A 21,923-nucleotide genomic window follows, 5' to 3' on the forward strand; every position below is an offset into this window, starting at 1 on the left:
GCAGGCATTCACGCTCTACCTGAAGACTGTGAGTCATCTGAGACACCCTTCACAGGGCTTAAACATTTTCAGAAGCATGAAACTCACTGTCTCCCTACCTTCCTGAAGTGGTCATTGAAATCTGCCTTCCGGTCCTAGTGTTGCCCTCTGGAGCGACAGACACAAAAAAAGACTAAAATAAAGCTGTCATACTTATCTCAATATACTCATTTGTTCCCTAGGAGTCTGAGATACCTCATATTACAGAGGAAATACCCAGAGAAGATCGTTTCTTTCAAGGCAAAGGCCTTGAAAGGAACTTGGGAGACCACACAGGTCACAGACAAACTTGGGTGTGAAAGCTGGCTGTGCTATTTACTAGTTACCTGACCTTGGGCCAAATTACTTAAGCACTGTGAGTCTGTTTCCTCATGTGTGAAATGCAGGGTTGTGACCCTCAGAGATGATGTTTATACAGCCAGGCACTCTTTATTTATAGAGGTGGCTATTTATGACTGTGCCGAAATTAGATGCGAAGGATATAAGATGGCAGGGTAAACTGAGGCACTGCATGCTGCCAAGTGTCTCTGTGATGGTTCTATTGTCAGATCATGCACATGGGAGACTGGTGGGCTGTTTTGCTAGGAGTTCCAGCAGGATCTATGATATTGGCAGTGATCGCAGCAGTATTTTTTTTTTCCCCACACCAGCAGGAACAGGCAGGGCTATAATCTGCCTTTAGGAGATTCCATTTAGACAAACTTTCCAGTTATCAAAGCCAAAAACAGGTGGCTGAGGCCAAGTCTCTAGGAGGCATAAGTCATTCTCCTGACATATCCCTATGTCAATGGCATGATAAGCATGGCCCTGTCCAGAATATCAGAGACCAGCAGGGACCAAACACAGCCAGGGATGTAAGCATGGAAAAGACAGGGCTACACAATGACCATCTTACCTTATCTTCATTGGCAAGCAGCAAAGTTTCCATCCCCATTTTCAGACGTTGAATTTCTTGGTCTAAAAGAATTCAGGCATAGAAATAATTATTTATATAAATACAAACAGCTATCCACACTCGCTATGATGTCCCCCAAGTTCAAATGAAGACTTTCCATGTGAACATGGCTCATTTAGTTCTTTAAAGAGGCCAGGATGGTGTCTGCCACAGAATCGGCCTCCTTAAATATTTGCTAGACTACTAAATGAAGGAAACTAGTATTGTCTTCTCTTTATAGACATTTATGGGCAAAATCAAAATGCCCATGTACTCGAGGTGACAGAGAGGAAGCCAAAAATCTTTCAAAACCAACATCTCCTAAGAATACAGACATTCTTATCCTTTACAACTTGAGTAGGCATGCACCTGGGCTTCTGACTGGCTTTGAAGAAAATCATACAGTCTGACAAATTGTAGGAAGAGGAGAATTTAACATTAAAAAAAAGTCTACAGTTGAGTGAAGACTGGGAAATACAAATTATGTAAAAGAGTTGGTACTTGGCTTAATTTAAAATGATATAGTCAAAATTGACTAACAAATGTTTAGATGTATTGGGATATATACATATATGCAAATGCTGGGTTAAGGATAAACAATCTTATTTCATCATAAACCAGAATTTCCCTATGGGCTGAGAAATCTCTGTCGGTCTGTGGTGGAAAACCCAAGGCTTTCTCTCAGTTTGGACCCAAGAGGGACTCTGTTGATTCCTTAACTGTTTTGGAGAGCCTAAGGAAGCTAGAGGTCATTTGCCAGATACTCTAGGAATTGGCACGTAGCTAGATTGTTCAAAGAAGGATCTATGCCTCTTCCTAAATGGGAATAGGGATGTCTATATCAAAAAAAAGTACAGGAATCAAGGGAACAAATATATAGGCCTCCCATTTTATTTTGGGATGCTTATTATATCTAACAAGAATAGCAACAGTAGATCTATGGACTTTGTGTAAATAGTTGTGGAGATTCATTTTCAGAATAAAGTGGAGAATTGCTTGCTCATTATTTAGGCTCTGGGTAGCTAACATCAGCTCTGCAGCTCACTTTGCTGGGGAGGGCAGTAAGCTCCAGATGAAGACTGGCAAACCCTGATCCACTGGTCAGAACCTAATTTCGGCAGCAAATGACCCAAGGACCAGCTCTAGAAAGTACCCAGTAATGGAGTTGGGTAGGGCCTGGAAGGCTTAGACTGTGGGGATAGGAGGGGTAGACTGAGAAGGCTGCCTGGCCTAGAAGTCATGGCATGGGGCACTCTCTGTCCAGGCTTAGCATCAGAGATAGTTCAGGGTGTCTTAGTAGAACCCAGCCTCTACAAGCAGGCCTTGGCAGGTAGGCAACACACCCAATGACTTGGGCGCACACTGAGAAAAGCTAGGAGAGGGATGAGCATGTTGATCACTAATTTCCTTCTCCAGCCTAAGCCATTGTTGCATGGCTTCCACATCCCAGCTGGGGATCCAAGCTAAGCTTTCAGTGCTGAGGCCAGGATGTGACTAGGTAGTGGCACCAATCTGTAGGACTATATGATCTTTAGCATTGCTCTGCAGCCTGGTAGTGGGTGGAGAAGTTGAAAGGTATGTGATCATTTTGTATACATGGCAAACAGCCATAAAGATTTATGTGTTCATTACAGTAGTTGAGGATTTATCCTCTATTTTTGATCAGCAAGACTTAAACTCCTCAGGGACCATTCACCATCCTTTCACTTATTCAAGAAGTATTTCTTAGGATCCTACAATGGGCCAAACATTGTGCTGGGCTTTGTGGATATGCTCTTAAACAAGAAAAATACAGTCCTTGCCCCAGAGTGGGGATAACATACAACACTGGTAAGTTATAATAAGTGCTAGGCAGGAAAAAGGAAGGATGTTGAGTTAGAGAGTAACAGGACTGGGGGCACCTATTTGAGTTAGGGTGGCCAGGAACCTATTTGAGTTAGGTGGTCTTTCTGAGAGGTAAGATTTGAAATCTCAAGAATGAAAAGAACTGACTTGTTTCTGTAATCTCAGGGCCTTATACAAGCATCAGGCAAGTATCCATGAAATGACTGAGTAAATTGCTAAAGCCTCCCCTTTGGTGGTGACACCAAAGTAAGGCCTTTGATGAAAGTAAGGCCTTTCAATCAAATGAGAGAGTAGGTATTTCCTACATTTTCAGTAAAAGCTCCAGAGGTGGCTGCACAGAACTTCTGTGCATCTGAGAAAAACCTTCTAGTTAGGGGAGGGTTCCATGGGAATGATTCCACAATAGCGCTGCATTATAGGGACACACAAACACAAACTGGTGCATCCATTCACTTGGCCATGCTTGCACACATACATGCATGTCCATTAGCATGGCTACACACACACAAGCATATGCAGACTCATTTATATAAAAACATGCTCACTTATAAGAGTAGGCCCAGAGACCCAGACAACTGCATTTTGTCACAGTCAAGCTAGTCACCTCTCTCTGTGTGGTCACCGTGGAGAGCTGCCGTCCGGGAGAGCTGGCTGTGCAGACGCTCAATTTCTGCATCTTTCAGGGCCACCTGTTCTTGCAGCTGGGCGACTTCAGCCTGGAAGAGCAACAGAGGATCCCTACCAGGTCAGAAGGACTGCCAAATCATGATGAAGTGCCTCCCATCAGAGTCCAGAGCCCATCAGGCACCAGGGTGCATCAGGAGTTAGAAGAGGTGAGCAGTAGCAGGGGCTCACTGCCCTCTCCACAGGTGGACTCTGCTGACTGAACTCACTCTTCTAGGCCATCCTGGCTCTCCCCACAGCTCTGGCCATCAATGTGCTTCTTCCCGTGCATCTTCCTACCTGACCAGGCTTTCTCTTCCCTGCCTTGAGGACTGGGATTGTGATGAGGAGCTGGGATTGTGTGCAATGGGAGGGCTGTCCTTGGTGCAGAGGAGGATATTCTGGATTGGTCTTCCTTCTCCCAAGATACTCATGCAATAACATTTAGAGACACCACTGTAACAAGTGCATGCAGCTTTCATCTTTCCAATCCACACAGAAAATACAGTGGAAGCCAAATCACCACTGGTGGAGAAAAGGTAAGCCAAGGGCTCCCTCCCTCCACACGCTCCTACCCTTTGGGCATAGTCACTGCCTCTGCCCAACCTCCAGACATGTGTGCACGCTCACTCGTATATAGATGTACAAGCATTCAGGCGTGCTTAATTTACATACTTATGCAAAAAAAAGCATGTATACACAGCTCATAAGTACACACATACATTCACATTTGCACACACACAGGCAGCTGCACTAGATGGTTCCCGTGTCGCCATTAAGTAGTGCAGGTTAAATTCCACACACAACACTAGGTGTGGTTGTTCATGCTTTCCCATACTCATTAGGAGATCGGAATTGTATAGGTCCTGTCCCAAGAGGTACCTGGATTTTGGAGTCAAACAAACCTTGATTCTCTCATTTCCTAGTTGGGTGACCTTGGGCAAGTAAGTTAACCTTTCTGAGTCTCAGCTCACCTATAAAATGGGAAAAACTACACCTACTTCATGGGACTGCAATGAGGTTTAAGATAATGGTTATGAACAACCTAGTCCAATATTTAGTATATATTAAGTGCTCAATAAATGCTACTACTATTTGCTCCTCTCATCCTATTCTTTTCTTTGTGGATAATTGGTTCAGTTCTCTCAGCATCAAACCAGGTAAGAAAAGGGATGAGCATCGACCGTGGAGCCGGTCAATAAAAGACAGCAAAGGCTTCTCTGGCCAACCCTTCCCCATGTGTTGGCCTAATCATGTCCCACCTTTGGTCCTCAAGATTATAGTATGGGCTGTTCATTTCCACAAAGGCCGAAGTTAATATTTTAACAACCCCAAGTAATTAAATGAGTACTGGCCCTGTTGGCAACTCTGTTGCTGGACAGGCCTTGTGTTCAGTTTCAGCACAGGGACTGAGCACCCACCCTGATCAGCCCCCACGCTCACTGCTTTCTCACATCAAATCCTCACAAGCAACCACCCGAGGAAACAGTATCTCCGTAAGTCATCAGGGAGAAAACAGGAGTAGTACAAGATTCTGTGTCAGTCACAGAGCTACTCAGTGACCAGGCCAGGATGTAAACCCTGGCCTGCCTGCTCTAATGTCAGGGCTCCACCCACCACCGTGTGTCTGCTTCTGAGTTAACAGGACAGATGAAGGCCACTCTTACCAGGCTTGGGCTCCCTGAGCCCACCTCAAGGGTTTCTGAATAACCTTCCCTAACTTCCCCCAAATGGGACAAGGATGACCATATAAAGAGGTGACAAGGGGTAGGATTTCCTTATTCCAAAGTTCATAATGAAGCACTGCCCCTCTGCTCTGGGCTCCACTCACAGAGGCCAAGAGCTGGGTCCTGCTGTGCAACCCGCTTGCTGAGACATGCAGCTATGGAGCAGTTTATCAGAGCTCGCTCAGGGCAAAGATGCCCATGGGCTTATGACTCATGGTGACAATGGCTTCTGAAGATATTAGCTTTGGGACTCTCAATCTCCATTTCTACAAAGGCCAGATGATTCTTGAAAGATATTCCTTTAACTTTTCTTGTACCTCTCCACGCCCATTTCTCCCTTTCTTTGTGGACAGGATGGACACTGGTCTCTGTTAGAAATCTGGATACCTGATGCTTGTCTGCTGGCCCCGCAGTTGGGTGGACCAATCAAGACAGAATCTAGCACCTGCCACTATGAGGGCTCTTCTTCCTGAGCCCTGCCTCTAGGGGAGGTCCTGTAGGTACATACCATAGACCCTACAGACCAAGTGACTGGGCCCAACCTGCCTTGTGCCAATTTCCACAGAAATAGGCCAGAAACTATAGGTGCTCTGTTATCCTTTGAGCGATCTCTGTCTCCACAGTTGGGAAGGCCAAGAACAGTCCAGAGACCTTCTACTTGACTGTGTATGCTACTGCCACTGTTCCTGTGACCACAGTCACCATGGCTAGGGCTGTGTGGCACAAGGTCTGAGACAGCTATGCAGACAGGCAGTTGGGCAGAGACGGGTGCTCTGGGTCCCTGCAAGTGCTGTGCCTCCCAGGGACCATGCCCTACTGCCATTGCACTGGGAGATGAATCCCCTTCAGGGACTGAGAGGCCTTAAGCAGAAAAGTGAAAAACTTCCAAAAACAGTGCTGGTTTTCTCTGCAGGAATCAGGATGATGTTGGAAACAACATGAAGGCACGGGAATGACACAGACCCAGATGTGAACCTCAGCTTGGCCACGCTGAGCCTCTGTTTCCTTCCCAGTCAAGTGAGAATAAAAAAACTTATACCTCACTGGGTGATTTTATGGATTATATGATAAAATGTGTGCAAATAGCTTGGCATATCTGGCACATAGGAAGTGCTCCACACCTGGTAGTTATTAAATAACCCTTAGCATCTCAAAGGTCTACATGCCAAGGCAAAGAGCTGGGATAATTTAAAAAGAAAAGTGTTATTTGGTTTTATGACAGAGGGTGGTATGTACAACTTCAAAGGTTTCCCCAAGACAGGGCTTGTTTGAGTGGGGCGTTGTGATGGAAGGTTCTGAGCTACTGGACAAAACCAGTGCCCCTAGAGCTGGTGCCTGTGAAGCATACACATACAAAACTACACTCAGATACACACAGGCCAGGACACAGATGGGTCTGACTGCCCAGGCTTGGTACCAAATAAGTGTAAAATCTTGGGAAAGTTAATCTCTCTGTACATCCATTTCATTATCTGTAAAATGGTTAATCAAATGATTTTACATTTATACACTAGATTACATAAATATTTACATATGTTCAGTTCTTTCTTTTGATAACAAGAGAAGTCATAAAATTTTAAATAACAGCATGATATAAAACTGCATGTAAATTATCAACAATAAAAATTAAGAGACAGAGACACTGAAATAGAGAGACCCTGATGTTTGAATATTTGTTCCTGCCAAATCTCATGTTGAATTGTAATCCCCAATATTGGAGGTGGGCCCTGGTAGGAGGTGAATGGATCATGGGGGTAGATTTCTCATGAATGGTGGCACCACCCTCTTGGTGCTGTCCTTGCAATTGTGAGTGAGTTCTCACGAGATCTGGTTGTTTAAAAGTTTGTGGCACCTCCTCTCCTTTCTCTCACTTGCTCCTGATTTTTCCTTCTGCAATGATTGAAAACTCCCTGAGGCTTCACTAGAAGCTGAGCAGATGTGACCAGCATGCTTCCTGTAAAACCTGCAGTACCCTGAGCCAATTAAACCTCTTCTTTATAAATTACCTAGTCTAAGCTATTTACTTGTAGCAATGCAAGAATGGCCTAACACAGACCTAAAACAGAAGAGAACAATACACGGAAGGAAATATTAGCAATGGTAGTGCCTGGGTGGTATGAGTGCTTTTTATTCCTTTAATTTTTTATGGTTTGAAAATTCTCTATAGTGTGTGTTATTGTTTTTATAATAATTAGCAATTAACTTGCACAAAAAATAAAAATACAAACTAGAAGTTAAGAAAACTCTAATAAAAACATCCAGTAGTGCCCTTGGGTGGCACTGCAGACACAGTAGGGGAAGGCAGGTATGAGCCTCCCACCTCCCCATACTCCCAAAGGAAACCTAACTGTAGCCTAATGTAAACTTCCTGAAATTTAAATAACAATTCAACGTTTAAAATCCAATTTGCAGGCCAAAAAAATTCATGGGCTGAATGTAACCCACTAGTTTTGATCTCTGCACTTTAGGAAAAGAAGGAAGAAACAAAGGGGAGAGGGAAGAAATTTATTTCACAATAGAATTTATTATTGGTGTCCTTTAAATTGCAGGCTCCCTAGTTTAAGAGAAACATGATTTGACTGAAGAAATAATTCGAAGTTTATGTCATTTTTAGGAATATATTTTGTGCCAAATATAAAGCATGCCTATTTTTTTGAAAAACTGATTTTAGAAGGGACTACTGAATTTAAAATGATGCATCCAAGATCTGCTTTAGGACTCATGATTCACTGCCTGCCACTCACCTGCTCTCCCCACTCCTAGCCCCTTCTTGGCCCAGCTTCAGCCAGGTGCTATGGGGTGCAGGGAGAGGAAGCAGACTGGGTTACTACACTTGACCAATTCATAATCTCACAGGCATTCTCCATGAGGATCTTTCCTGGATCAAGTCTGTCTGCTGCACCAGCTAGGCACTGCTGTGTGTCCACACTGGAGGGTTGATTTGCATTTTCAAACTTAGGCTACTGGAAACACCCAAGTTGGAATGCAGACCGTCCCCACAAGGCCCTCATACTCTCTCCATAAGCATCAGGAGTGCCGTTTACCTTAGTGGCCTTTAGCTTCCATTCATACTGATTCCTTTCATTTTCCAACTCTTCCACTTTGATTTTGAGGTGCCTGAGCTCTTGCAGTAACTCCTAGAGAGATGAGGGAGAAAGACAAAGTTCTGATGGTTAAAAGATGTGCTCTCAATTTACCAACCTGGTTAAGCTCATGCATAGGGGATGCAGCAACCACATCAAGCTCCATGTAACAGCTTTAATCTTTAAACATGTCCCTTGTTTCAGGAAAGCTGTATGGCCGTTAAAAAACAAAGGCCAGGGAGTTCCAGACATAAGAAAGTGAAAACTTTCCTTTTAGCTTTAGAACCTGTTCTGCCTGCCCCTTTCTCTGACATCTATGTCCTCTGCGGGGTATGCCAACATCACACACATGAGTATAGGCAGGCAGCCGAGGCTTCGGAGTGGGAAGAACAGAGATGCTGAAATGAAGCAGCTTCTTCCCTGTGATGCAAAGTAGTAGGAAGCAGGCTAATTGGGAGCATCTCTCTGTGCTGGGAGTGAAGGAAGATAGAAGAGGGGGCCTGTGATCCTCAAAGGCCTCATAGAGGAAAAAATGAAATCCTAAGGGAACAAATGTTAAGGGCCAAATATAGATGCCAAAATGGGTGTTCCAGTTCAGAGGAAGAGATTGATTTGAAGAAAGAAGGGAGGGAGAAGGCATCCAGGGAGGAGTAAAGATAGGAGACAGAAAGGGAGATAACTCATGGGGCTGGAGCTGAGGGTGTAGGCACACAGTGGAAAATGAGGCTGGGAAGTTAAGGTGAGGCCCTAAGGTAAAGGCTTGAGGATGAAAATACATATGATGAGTTCCGATGCCATTCTTTGGACAGTAGGGAGTCACTGAAGGTTGCTGAGTGGGGAAGTGACACAAACAATTTTCTCTTACTCATGTAGCTGGTAAGTGGTGGAGCTGGAATTCAAGCCCATATATTCTGACTCTAGGACCTTTGTTTGTGAAACTACTCCTTCCATAAAGATGACACCACTAAGCACTGTTACCTTGAACCAAGATTTCCTTAACAGACAATTGGTCCTGCTGACTAGCTCCCATCAGAAGAACTGGCATAAAGATAATTATTTCCACAGGCTTTCTAAACTGGAGTCTCACACAACAAACTTCCTACTTAACATCACATGGATGCTGCACAGGCACCTCCGGACTGTCAGGTGCCAAGTGGAACGCTCAACTCCCCTCCTAGTTACTCTCATCTCACTAAATGCCATATCCATCTATCCAACAGCCTATCCAGAAACATAGGATCTGTCCTCCGCATCTCCCTCTCCTTCCTCCCTTATGTATGCAATTCGTCCCCAAGCTTTATTAATTCTACTTCCAGGAAAACAACTTGAATGTCTCATTTCTTTCCCACTCAGGCACCACCACTCTGGTCTAGCAATTAGCACTGACAACCTGGACAGTCAATTCATTGGTTGCTCCTCTGTTGTCTTGCTCCTCTCAAAGCAATTGACCCCATGGCATCTGGGGGAGTGATATGATCAAACCATACATCAGATCATGGCACTCCCATGCTTCTCAAAGCTCATAAACTTCAACTCATGACCTGACAGCTCCCTGCCTGCCTCTTGGATCACTCCTTCTCCCTAGTTATGCTCTAGCCACAAGGATAATTTTCAGTTCCTCTCTCCAACTTAGGTCTTCGCAGACAACATTCTCTCTGTCTGGAATTTTCTGCCAGGTTAACTCCTGCTCATCCTTCAGGTCTACCTGAGTAAAGCTATCCTGACCTCCCTACTATATCAGGCCCCTCTGTTATATTTTCTTGTTGTACTCTGTGTACCTCCTACGTAATTTGCAATTAAATATTTATTTGTATGACAACTAATAGCTAGCTCTCCTCCTAAACTGTAAACTCCATGAGGCATTTGCTAACCTCTGATTATCTTGCAGTGCCTGGCACATAGTAGGTATGTACTATTTGTCAATGAATGCACACATGAAACTCAAGTCATTATTTAACTGGCCTGGAGGTCTTGGCCTTCTGAGATAATCCACCACGAAGTGACATTGCTTACCCTTGAATTTTGTAGGGTCATTTTTTTTAAGATTGCCTTCTAGTTAAGGTGAGCATATGCTGATGCCCGTTAAAAACAAAACAAAAAAAAAACTTCTGGCCTGACATGGTGGCTCACGCCTGTAATCTCAGCACTTTGGAAAGCCAAGGTGGGTGGATCACTTGAGATCAGGAGTTCGAAACCAGCCTGGCTAACACGGTGAAACCCTATCTCTACTAAAAATACAAAAATTAGCCGGGTGTGGTGACAAGTGCCTGTAATCCCAGCGAAAAAAAAGAAAAAGAAAACTTCTCAGCTAAAGTTATTGCATCCATGATCTACATCACTGGATGTCAAGGCCTCAGATACCTGCTTTGACTTGCAGCAGACCCAGAATCATTCTCTGAGAACATTATTGGCCCTGCCTGAGAGGCTCCAATGCCCACAAGTTGAGGGTTCTTCTGCTCAGCCTTGTATCCTAGCCAGGTTACTCAGTTTGTCGGAGAGGGTGTCAGGCCAGCTGATATCAGAATCAGAAGTGTGCAGGTTCCTACTGCCTGAGGGGCTGCCACTGTGGTTATACAGAAATCATCCTCTCCAGGCTCCATGACCTCTGGAACATCCTCTTCCTTCTATGTTACTTGTTGTCCATCATTGACTACCAACATTAGTACACACACATTTTTCCTTCCTTTAAAAGTCTTGCTGGAATAACCTACTCAACATAGGTCATGTGCCAACACCCTCTCAAGACTTCTCTATCCAAGTCTACATTTACAACTTGACTTTCCTATTTCCCCCCTGTCCTTTAATGGAGCAGGAAATCTTTCCAACCAAATCCCTCCCCGCAACACCTATGTCTGGATTTTCAACAGGCTCCCTAATTGAGTATGGACCATAGTAACTTCCTACAGAGCCAGGGTACCCTCTGTAGTACTCATGGCTGCTGTGACCTCGGTCTTTTCTTGGGGGGCTTCCAAGTCCTCTTCAACAGTAGGCCTCCTTCAAGGCATAGGCTTGTCTCTGCTGAAGCTGCCATCACCGGCCATCAGCAAAGTCATAGAGGACCAGGTTACCCCCGTGTAGAGAGCCAAGTCCAGAATCCCAGTCAGATAGAGCCCCACATAGCCCTGTTGTTATAAAATCACCCTGATGTGATTATGTGGGGGGGTTTTTCCTGGAAATTCAGATGATGACTTAATTATTCACAGCATATGAAAACTTGTATTTTATTTTTTCACTGGGGGTAAACCTCTTTGAACATAAACTTGAAAGGATTCTTTTTCATAATACTTTTTTTCCTTAAAAAAAAAAAAAAATCATGTGAAACAAAACTTTGTTTTGTTTCCTCCTCCCAGCCTGGGAGGAGGAATCAGTATCTGAGTTATATACCCGGGAAGAGGAATCATGAGGCTTCCTGTGGCACAAATGCCCCATCACTCAGAGCACCTGGTGCACCTCATTCCCAGCCCTAAAGGAGATGAGTGCCACCTGTTTGAGGGTTGGCCTCACCTGCTCAGACCCTGCTCAGTGAGGGTCACTGAGCTCACCTCACATCCCAAGAGGATTGAGTGAGTCCAAGCTCTGCCCAGAGGTAACAACAGATCCATGCCAAGCCACTGCACTCTGTTCTGGTTAGGAGAAACCCCAGCCCCTCCACCAGTGAAATGCCCCACACACGCATGCTCTGATATACTTAAGTGTGGTTCCTACAGGTGACCCCTCCCAACAGGCACAGTCCTGGCTGCAGGGCTGGGGCTCGGCCACACCGTCGCCGGCCGCCACCTCCTCAGGGTGGTCCCTACTGAGTAACAGGCGCTCTTGAATCTGCCTGTGGATGTCCAGCTGCAGCCTACACATCTGCTCCTGCAGCTCACTGATCACATTCAGAACCGACTGTAGGAAGGAAAAGAAAGAAGAGAAAAGCGCTCCAGGTCAGACAGCTCTCAGACGCAGAACTCCTTAAGAGAACAGCCCAGAGGAAGTGTGCATGGGGCAGGGAGCAGGTGGCACTCAGTGGTCACTGTCGATGGCCCTCCACTTTCCTCACCAGAACCAAAAGACATGGCATTTTTCCTCAGGCCTGCCCCATCCAGGTGCCTGTCTTGCAGTTTGAACAAATCCCCAACAGCTCCTTTGTGCCATACTGTTGTGTCAACACCGAGGCATGGAGTCTAGAAGAAACCCTTCATCCAAGCAGAAACAATAGCAGAGACGGGTACACACTGGGGCACACACACAAACACATCCCCTCTCCACATATGCATGGTACACACACTGACTCCCCTTACCCAAACACCCAATGTGTCAGCACCTATGCACAGGCGACATATGGCACACATCACACTTATCCATGACAATATGTACCCAAACCCTGAACTCAGGCATCAATATGCCTATTTCAGTGTATTCATCTTCTATTCCTCCATCTTGTCCACAAGATTATCCCAAGCAACGTTTTTGCAACGCTTCACTGAAATGTGGATTTACCTGGTCTACCACAAGACACACTCCTGGCCAAACCGATAAGGCCAATCTGACGAGACTCACTCCTCGAGGACACGGATCCCTACTTTGTCTCCTACCTTCTTGCACACCATCATAGAGTTGGCCCCAAACTCAATAGACTAAAATTTATTGAATCTATCAAACTTTTGCCGTTTTGAAAATCAAGAAGGAAATGGTTCATTTCCAGTTTTCTAGCAACTCATTTGATTTTCCTGATTCCTTAAAATTAACTTATAGCAAGCATTTTGGGGGACTATTGTCCTAAATTTTTTGTATCTGTCAGAGGCATCCATGGAATCAAGTCCATTTTTTCTTTTTCCTATTAAGAACATAACTGTGTGTGTGTGTGTGTGTGTGTGTGTGTATGACTTTGTGTTGTCCTCAGCATTGTCCTTTAGGTTGGGATGTCCCCTTCCTGACACTGGTCATGCAGGTGCACTTTTGTCTTTAGCATATGTCCTTTCTGCCTTTTGTACAAGCCCCTCTGAAAACTACTTCCTTTCAAGAGACCTCTAAACTCTTCCTTTTTATTGGTATTATCTGTCAGATTGCACAGTCGGAATTATATTTAAGTAGTTCAATATTCTTGGGTCTTCCTCAATTCGAGAGTTCCCCATCCATTTTATTTTTAAACTGTCAGAGTTATGATTTACCCAAGTCTACAGTGCATGTCTGTTTATACCTAGTTTTTCCATGCTCACTCTCGTGAACATTCAAATAAGAATGACCACTTTCTCTCAAGGTACCTATCACTTTTACTTCATAAACCAGTTTCTCCTTTTGCTTCAATGTTGGAGCTAGAATGGCAGTTTTCCTAGTTTTGTCTTCTACCCTCTGAGCAGAGTGAAAGCAAGTGAGAAAAACAAACAAGTAAACATTCAAATGCTTCAGAATTCAGCTGGGAGATATTTAGGAGCTAACAAATAGGTTGCTGCTCCCCTCCCTCCATTACTGCCCCTTGTGTGCATTAGTCAGTTTGGAGACCTGCATCAGGAACACATCTGTTTTCATCCCTCTGCTCAGTGTGTGGTGTACCCAAAACTTCTGGGCTACTCTGCCTTAATTCTCCTGAGCCATGTGTTGTCATTGTTTTGTGGTATGTCTGTCCTCAGGCTTGGCATTTCAACTTAGCTTTATAATTCTTTTTTTTTTTTTTTTTTTTTTTTTTTGAGATGGAGTCTCACTCTGTCTCCCAGGCTGGAGTGCAGTGGCACGATCTCGGCTCACTGCAACCTCCACCTCCCAGGTTCAAGCAATTCTCATGTCTCAGCCTCCCAAGTAGCTGGGACTACAGGCACGTACCACCATGCCTGGCTAATTTTTGTATGTTTTAGTAGAGATGGGGTTTCACTATGTTGGCCAGGCTGGCCTCAAACTCCTGACCTCAAGTGATCCAGTCGCCTCAGCCTCCCAAAGTACTGAGATTACGGGCATGAGCCACCACACCTGGCCTAGCTTCATAATTCTTTATCTCCAGAGCTGGCCCATCTCCTAACAGGTCTGTTTCCCTCCCGTAAAGCAGACCCTTTTGTAGCTCTGTTCCATTCTGGGTTCCACATCATGATGTCTAGGTGGCATTTATGAGGTTATAATTGCTGTCCTGTGTTGTAACCTCAGCTTACTTTGTTTTTTAATCACACTTTGCCAACCATTAAAGTTCTTCTTAATGGTTCTTTTCTATGTGAAACTACTGGGCACCTCCCATAATCACAGTTGTTTCCAATTCCATCTTACCTGTTAATCTTGTACACAATTTTACTTAGTTCTTTCTTTTTTCAGGCTCAGTTTATATACATTACATTGCTCATGGGAATATAACCTCTATGTTCTAGACAGGGCAATTTGGAAATATCTGTCAAAATTTCAAGTTAATGTACTCCTTGACCCATAAATTCCACATCAATATCTTTACATATATACAAGATTATTCACTACAGCATTATTTGTAATAGCAGAAACTTGGAAACCACCTAAATGTCCACTGAGAGAGGACTAGTTAAATAAATTAGGCTATAGTTGGATGGTAGAACAATATGCAGACATAGATATGAATGAGGAAGTTTTAAAAAACATACTTGGTGTAAAAAGAACTCCAAGACTGCTAAATTTAAAAAGAAAGGTCTAGAATAGTGTACATTTGTATAAAAATGAGGGAAAGTGTGTGTGTCTGTGGGTATCCATATGAATGTACTTGTCCACGCATAATATAACTCTGGAAGGATACAAACTGATGGCACTGTTCCTGACTGCTGACTGGAGGACAGGTGTTGAAAGAGACCTTTCACTATATATCCTTTTGAACACTTGATTTTTGAATTGTGGGAGCATATTTCCTATATTGATGCAAATGAGTAAATAAAGAAAATAAAAACAAGAATAATAAAACTCTCCTATTAGGCCAGCTCATCTCTGAGCAAACACAATCTGCCCAGATCTCACTCTGTATTCCAAGTCCATCATTCTGTTGCCTCGGTTCAGAAATCAGAATCCCTTTCTCCCAGGGTCCTAACCACAAGAAAGAAGAAATGATGGCATCATCACTTGTGCTGTAAGATGTTTCCATTTTCTGCAGGAAATTCTAAAGATTCTTCCCTGTTCTCTTCTTGCTCACGTGTACCCCTGATCAGTTGGGCTGACTCCCCTTCCTAGCATATCTGGGGTCCCTGATCCCTTCTTAAGAGGCTGCTCTGATAGCTACTCACAGAACCCTCTAGTTGCCACAGTGTGGTCCAGCTGCAAGTTGCTGGCACCCCCACAGCATGGAGAAGCCAGATTTCTTTCTTGGGGAAGGCCCATCTGAGCAACACGCCTTTGCAATGCTTTGATCTGTGTCCACACAGAGGTTTTCCTTTACCTCTGGATCTCTTTCTTTCATGCTTCATCCTCTTGATTTTGGTATTTACTTTCCATGTCAATCACTCTTCCGTAGTCCTGCTTTTCAGGAATACGTCTAATTCATCCCATCTTCAGTACCCTCATATGACCCTGAACCATTGCAAAAGGCTGATGAGAAAAGGTAAACAGGAAACCTAGTATTCACCCACATCTCATTTGGGCCACTACTCACTCTTAAGCAAGGCTGGCCATCAAGGAACCTGCGCCTGCAAGTCCCTAGGTCTTACAGAATGACTGTCAGTAATCATTTCCACAACTTAAAACAAGCAGCAAGATGCTGGCTTGGGCTATGATCTGAATCAGAGCAGAAGGAGCAGTGTGAACTAGAATTAGAACTAGAACTAAAACCAAGTGATACAACTGAGACTAATTTCTAGTGACATTGTGGTGGCAATGCTCTTGCCACCAGCATTCTCTTCTTTTCCTTAAAACATAAAACAGAATTTGAGGATAAAGCCTGAGCTAAGCTGAGAAAGTTTATTTCAGATCTGGCTACCTCATACCTAAGGGGGAAAAAAACAAAAAAAGAATCCTGCCTGTTCCGAACCACACACAATGAGCCCTTAGGATAAATACATTCACTGGAAAAAACAGCAGCAGTATAGTATGGAAAGCAGCGTTCCCTTTATTCACGCAATTACAACCTCTGGTGACCTTAGCAAAATGTCTCACTCAAAATAAACATCTCCATGCACATGACAATAGTGCAGCTTAAGCAGCACCCTGTGGTTTTAAACCCCTGGTGCTCCAGACACTCACAAATAGACGTAGAAGTTCTGTGCATACCAGCAAAGATTATGTGCAATTACAAGAATGAGGAATTTGTTTCAGGTCATGTGGCTGCTCACTGATTATCACAGGTTTGAACAGCCTACAGAATTCCTCCACGTGGAAACCTAATATTTGTACTAGCAACTGGGAAGGGCTGTTATCTGGTAGGATTGAGGCCAGACACTCAGGGTCTACGTCGCCTTATGCATGAACAGACCGATGAAAAACAAAAACAAAAAATTCAGATTTAAAAATAGTCCTTCAGAAAAGAAAGAGAAAAGCAAACAGTAAAATGACTGCATTAGTGCTTCTTGTCCCAGAAGTGGGAGCTCTCCTTCCTTTCTGATGTCCCTGTAAAGGGACTGCATTATCCTAGCTTGGTGCTAACTCTGTATACTTCCACAGACTTTCATACTCACACCCCCCACCCCTCATGCACGGATCCCTGCGATGACTGGTGTAGAACCAGGTATATGACCCAAATTGGCCCAATGAGATGCAATCTTGAGGCTTTTGCTGGAACCTTTGAGAAAGCACCTCTTTGACTGCAGAAGTTGCCTGGCTGGCAGGATATCATTCCAGAGCTACTGATGACTATCTCTGTCACCACCTAGGGAGAGCCTTCTTGAGAATAAGGCTAAAACAGAACCAAGTGATACAACTGAGACTAATTTCTAGTGACACTGTGAGATTACCTGGATCTAGTCATATCGTATTCTTTCAAACCCTAGACTTTTCAAGTTATGTGACATAGGTCTCTCTCCTCCCTTTTTTTCTTAAGTAATTTTGAGTTGAGTGTCTGCCACTTTAAGCCTTCTAACAGAGTTTATGGAATTCTGCCCCCAAAGTCCTAATGTGTGTTCACATACAATCATGCAGGTTGAAACATTGGTAAAATACCTTTAAACCAGAAGAAAATTCAGTTACTTCTCCCTGAACATTTAATTCAACTAACATTTCACACAGACTAGCTTTCAGGCTGTATAAACTTTGCAATATGTAAATAATGTATCTATGTCTACATTTTCATTTCCAACATGCTTAACAATACTATCAGTAAGTGATCAATAAAAGCTAACTATTACTATGCTAAGGGTTCCACATACATTGTCTCATTCACTCCTCAGAATAACCAAAGAAATTGGAAGTATTACTACCTCCATCTTACAGAAGAAACAGGTTTGGAAGTTAAATTACTTGCGCAAGATCACAGAGCCACTGAGCTCAGTTTAAAGCCAGGAGATCTGATTCATCAGCCTGGACTCTTAATCAACACAAGCTACTGTTCTCAGCTTATTGGGGATATCTTCTTTTGGCAACTGTACTTCTAATTAATGAACATGTTCTCAAAAGCAATGCAAGGAATATGCTCACACATTAGAAATATTCTAATCACCAGTGTGTTTACTCAGCAAACATGGCAGATGTCAGTATGCACTAATGCTGGCACTTATCAGAAGGGAACAATATCCATCTTTAGCCTAAATGAAGGAAGGAGATGAAGACATACCAGGTACTGACAGAATGCCAAATACTATGCAGGTACTTAACTTTCATGATTTTATTTGGACTTTACCACACAGTTATCCATTTCACAGATAAAGAAATTGAAGTTCAGAGAGATTAAGTAGCCAACTTGAAGTTCACAGAACTATTAAGCAGTTAGGTCAGTAAATGAGCAAGGTGTTTCTAAACCTAAAACCTATCTTCTTTCATATCTCTCATTGCTAGGTGTGAATATAAGAACTTAAAGGTAGAGGCACATGAAGACAGTTATCTAAGGTTAAAACAGGCTGCCTGCTCTCAAAGGAGCTCTGAGTATAAAATTCTCTAAACATTTATTTAAAAAAGAGTCTGGCATGTCCCAGCCAATGGCATACAAAGACTGAAAAACAAAATTAGGAAAATATTCTCTAAGAGAAGGCCTGCACATGGCCTGATCCATAAGACCCATCAGGAGAAAAGAAACACATAACCTGAGGTTCCATCTGGGTCAGTGAAATGCACATCAAGAAATGTTTCCAGACTCCTTGGATCTAGTGTCAATGGCCTATTGGGAGGCTGACTTCATTCTGGTACATCGTCATTTCCGTGGATCTCACAGAAGACATCTTGTGTCCCTCCACATTTTGTCTTATTCTTCCCCAACTATTGCTTCTCTTTCCATCCTTGTCAGCAGTTTGAGGGCAGATAAAGCCTTAGAGCCAAAACTGGGTGGTTTGGATATTGCTGAAATTTGCAGCCACAGCAAAACCTGATAACTTGGTATTAACAGATCACTGCATCTCTAGTGTATAGATATTTCTGGCACCCAATAGCTTCCAGGCTGGGAGTTGACCAGATGGCCTAAATTCACATTATGACAGCCTTCCCAGGTCTGAGCTTAGGACAGTACACATTCACCCTCACCTCTGCTTTTCTCTGCTTCTCCTCCTGCTCTCTCTGCTCCTTCTCCATGCCAACCAGCTTGAGCTTCAGCTCAGACACTTCAGTCATCAGATCGAGCTTCTGGGTCTCAAGAGATGTGCGGCTTAGCAGCTCCTGCAAGCAAAAACAGATCTCGAAATCAGAAACCACTATGGCAATAAGAACAGCTCTGGCTTCATCTACAGCACATAAGGCTATACCTAAGTTGTGTGTTCAACAACACAGAATTGAGACTGCTACATGAGAGTCACAGGCCTATTATGGATGGGGCTGGGCTGATGCTGGGCTACTCAGGGATAGCACACCCCCAATACCACCCACTGTGCTTTGATAGACAAGGTGAGCTACATTTCTCAAATGTGTTTGCCCATAGAGACCATTATTCATTATTTCCATGTAGAGAAAAGTGAAAGGATACTTTCAAAGAACGAAATTTCTCAAGTTTTTAAAAGACAAAGCAGCAGGTCCTCTCTATCAAAACAAACAAAAACGCTTAAGTTAACAATATATTTTTTTCAAAGCCCAAATTTCCAGATCACTTTCTGGGCTCAACCAATGCTCAGCCCAGTTTTCAACATGTTCCAATACAAGACTTCTCTGCAATGAACCTAGACAGGAGCTAGAACACAAAGCAGATGTTCAAAGAGTGTTGAATGATTACATAGGAATCTTACGTGAGATGGATCTTTCCTGGGCTGTTCCAAAATTACAATCTGGCCACTCTGGAATGTAAATAAGAAGATTGTTCTTTCCCAATTGTGAAGACAGACCAGGGAGGTTATTACTAGTCCTGCCATCACTTGAACAGTAGCAGACTATAACCAAATAACCCAGGTCTTTGACAACAAACCCGTCACTAATAAAAACACTTCATAAGCATAAACAAGGGTAAAAAATAAAGATGATAGGCAAGATATCCACTTAGAACTAATATGAATTATAAAGGACCTCAAAAATCAGGAGCATTTCCTAAAGTCCAGGGCAACATATATTTCCATTGGCAAAGGGCAATGTCCTATGAGGTCCAAAATCCTGGCACATGGTAGACACTGGCTACAAAGGTTGTGGCAAGGAGAATAGACACAGCAACCAGGAAAGCAATGGGCCAAATGAACAGAAGGAAAATATACAATATCCTGCCATGGTCTGAACATTTTGTATCATCTTGGGCAACCCAAGCTCAGTACAAGAATGGCAATCTCAACACTCTGACTCAAACACTATGAGGTCACAGATTCGGAACTGTCCTCAGATTATGAATCAAACCACACGGGACAGAAATTTTTGACTTGGAATACATGATTCCCCAGGCCAACAGCCTGGGAAACACCCTACCTGGGAAAGGTAGGCAACAAACTGTTCATCTGCTAGTCTGAGGGGATAGGTATCTCTCTAGAAGCCCAGCAACTCAGCATAATAAGCTCCCTGAGCTCTGGAGTAAGGAGGCCAGCTCTTCCTGGGCCAGCCAGACTGGAAGCTGGCTCACAAGGCAGAGGCGGAGCACTGCAGCCAGAGCACAGGCTACTTGGCCACTAGGAGTCAGCCAGATGAGTGTGTCCAATGCAATGGAGAACTGAAATTTGTTGAGTGCCTCTTCTGTACCAGAGACTGCTGGTGCTTTTGTATACATCTTCTTAATAAACCCTCCAAATGAGTTGGCAGTAAATATTATCCCAATTTTACAGATGAGGAAACAGGCCAAGAGAGAGTATATAAATCTTTTGGCCAAGGACACAAGCCAATAAGCAGCAGAGTTAGTTTTTTGTTTGTTTGTTTTTTTGAGATGGCGTTTCGCTCTTTTTGCCCAGGCCAGAGTGCAATGGCATGATCTCGGCTCACCGCAACCTCCACTTCCCGGGTTCAAGCGATTCTCCTGCCTCAGCCTCCCGAGTAGCCTGGATTACAAGCACATGCCACCACGCCCAGCTAATTTTATATTTTTAGTAGAGATGGGGTTTCCCCATGTTGGCCAGGCTGGTCTTGAACTCCTGATCTCCAGTAATTCACCCACCTCAGTCTCCCAAAGTACTGGGATTATAGGCGTCAACCACCACACCCAGCAAGCAGAGTTAGTTTTCAAACAAAAGTCTGTTTGACTCCAGAACTCATTTTAGTCTATTGTATCACAGTTTCCCAAACAGAGAAAGAAGTCCAAGCATTTTAAGAGACATTTAAAAAAATATGCTAAAATAGGCAATCAACAAATATTCAGTGAGCCCAGGAAATGTCCACTCAAATTGCCAAGATTTCATTGAGCACATACTACCTATCAAGGCCTAGTGCTAAGGCTATGCAGGCCACAAAGGGCCTTAAGCAGTTCCTCCCTGAGTGTCAGGGCACATAAAATGTGTTATCTGAGTCTCTGAGTCTTGAGTACGTGAGTATCTTAAGATGTAATCATCCCTCACACCACCTACTCTCTTACCCTTCTTTCCTTTCCCTACCTCCCTCTCTTCCTTTATTACCTCATTCTCTAGTTCTTCATCCTTTTGCCTACCTACCTTATTCCCAAAATGTTTTTAGGCAGTTTGCAAAATAGATATTTCAAATTAAAAAATAAATCATAAAAATTAAAGCAGGTAGGAAAATAAGTTAAAGTCAGAGTTAGTAGAAAATCTATGCCATAAACTTCTATAAACAGCTAGAGATGGACTATAATGTACATGTGAGCTTCCCAGCTGCCAATGCAAAGGGGAAAAGGAAAAAGTGCACAGGTCAAGGTCCATAAGAAAATGTCTTCAGACTACTGAGATCTCAGGGAAAAAAAAATCCCCCCTGAGACTTCATTCTTTCATTCAACAAATATGTTTTTAAATACCTACCAGATGCCCGTGCCTAGATACATGACAATTACTAATAAAACAAAGCCCCTGTTGAGTACTTGAACACCTTAAGATGATGCTCAGCCTGGGCACAGTGGCTCATGCCTAGCACTTTGGGAGGCTGAGGTGGGTGGATCATTTGAGCCCCAGGAGTTTGAGATCAGCCTAGGCAACATAGTGGAACCCTGCCTCTACAAAAAATACACACGCAAAAAAA

General features: G+C 43.5%; 1 protein-coding gene across 13 annotated transcripts in view; it reads right to left on the reverse strand.

Moving 5' to 3' along the window:
* The window catches only part of PPFIBP2 (PPFIA binding protein 2), a 143,858-nt gene that overhangs the window by 27,526 nt on the left and 94,409 nt on the right, over positions 1 to 21,923 (reverse strand). For all 13 annotated transcript variants that reach the window (XR_008492307.2, XM_054438155.2, XM_063671176.1 and 10 more), the window contains 4 exons: positions 18,867 to 18,998; positions 8,253 to 8,345; positions 3,423 to 3,534; positions 935 to 996 (listed from right to left, as the gene is read on the reverse strand). Coding sequence is in view for 12 of the 13 variants with exons in the window: in XM_054438155.2 (XP_054294130.2) it covers positions 935 to 996; positions 3,423 to 3,534; positions 8,253 to 8,345; positions 18,867 to 18,998 (399 nt within the window). In the remaining variant the exon portion in view is untranslated. The remainder of the gene's footprint in view (positions 1 to 934; positions 997 to 3,422; positions 3,535 to 8,252; positions 8,346 to 18,866; positions 18,999 to 21,923) is intronic.

The sequence above is a fragment of the Pongo pygmaeus genome, chromosome 9 (genome assembly GCF_028885625.2).
Source record: "Pongo pygmaeus isolate AG05252 chromosome 9, NHGRI_mPonPyg2-v2.0_pri, whole genome shotgun sequence".
Lineage (NCBI taxonomy): Eukaryota > Metazoa > Chordata > Mammalia > Primates > Hominidae > Pongo > Pongo pygmaeus.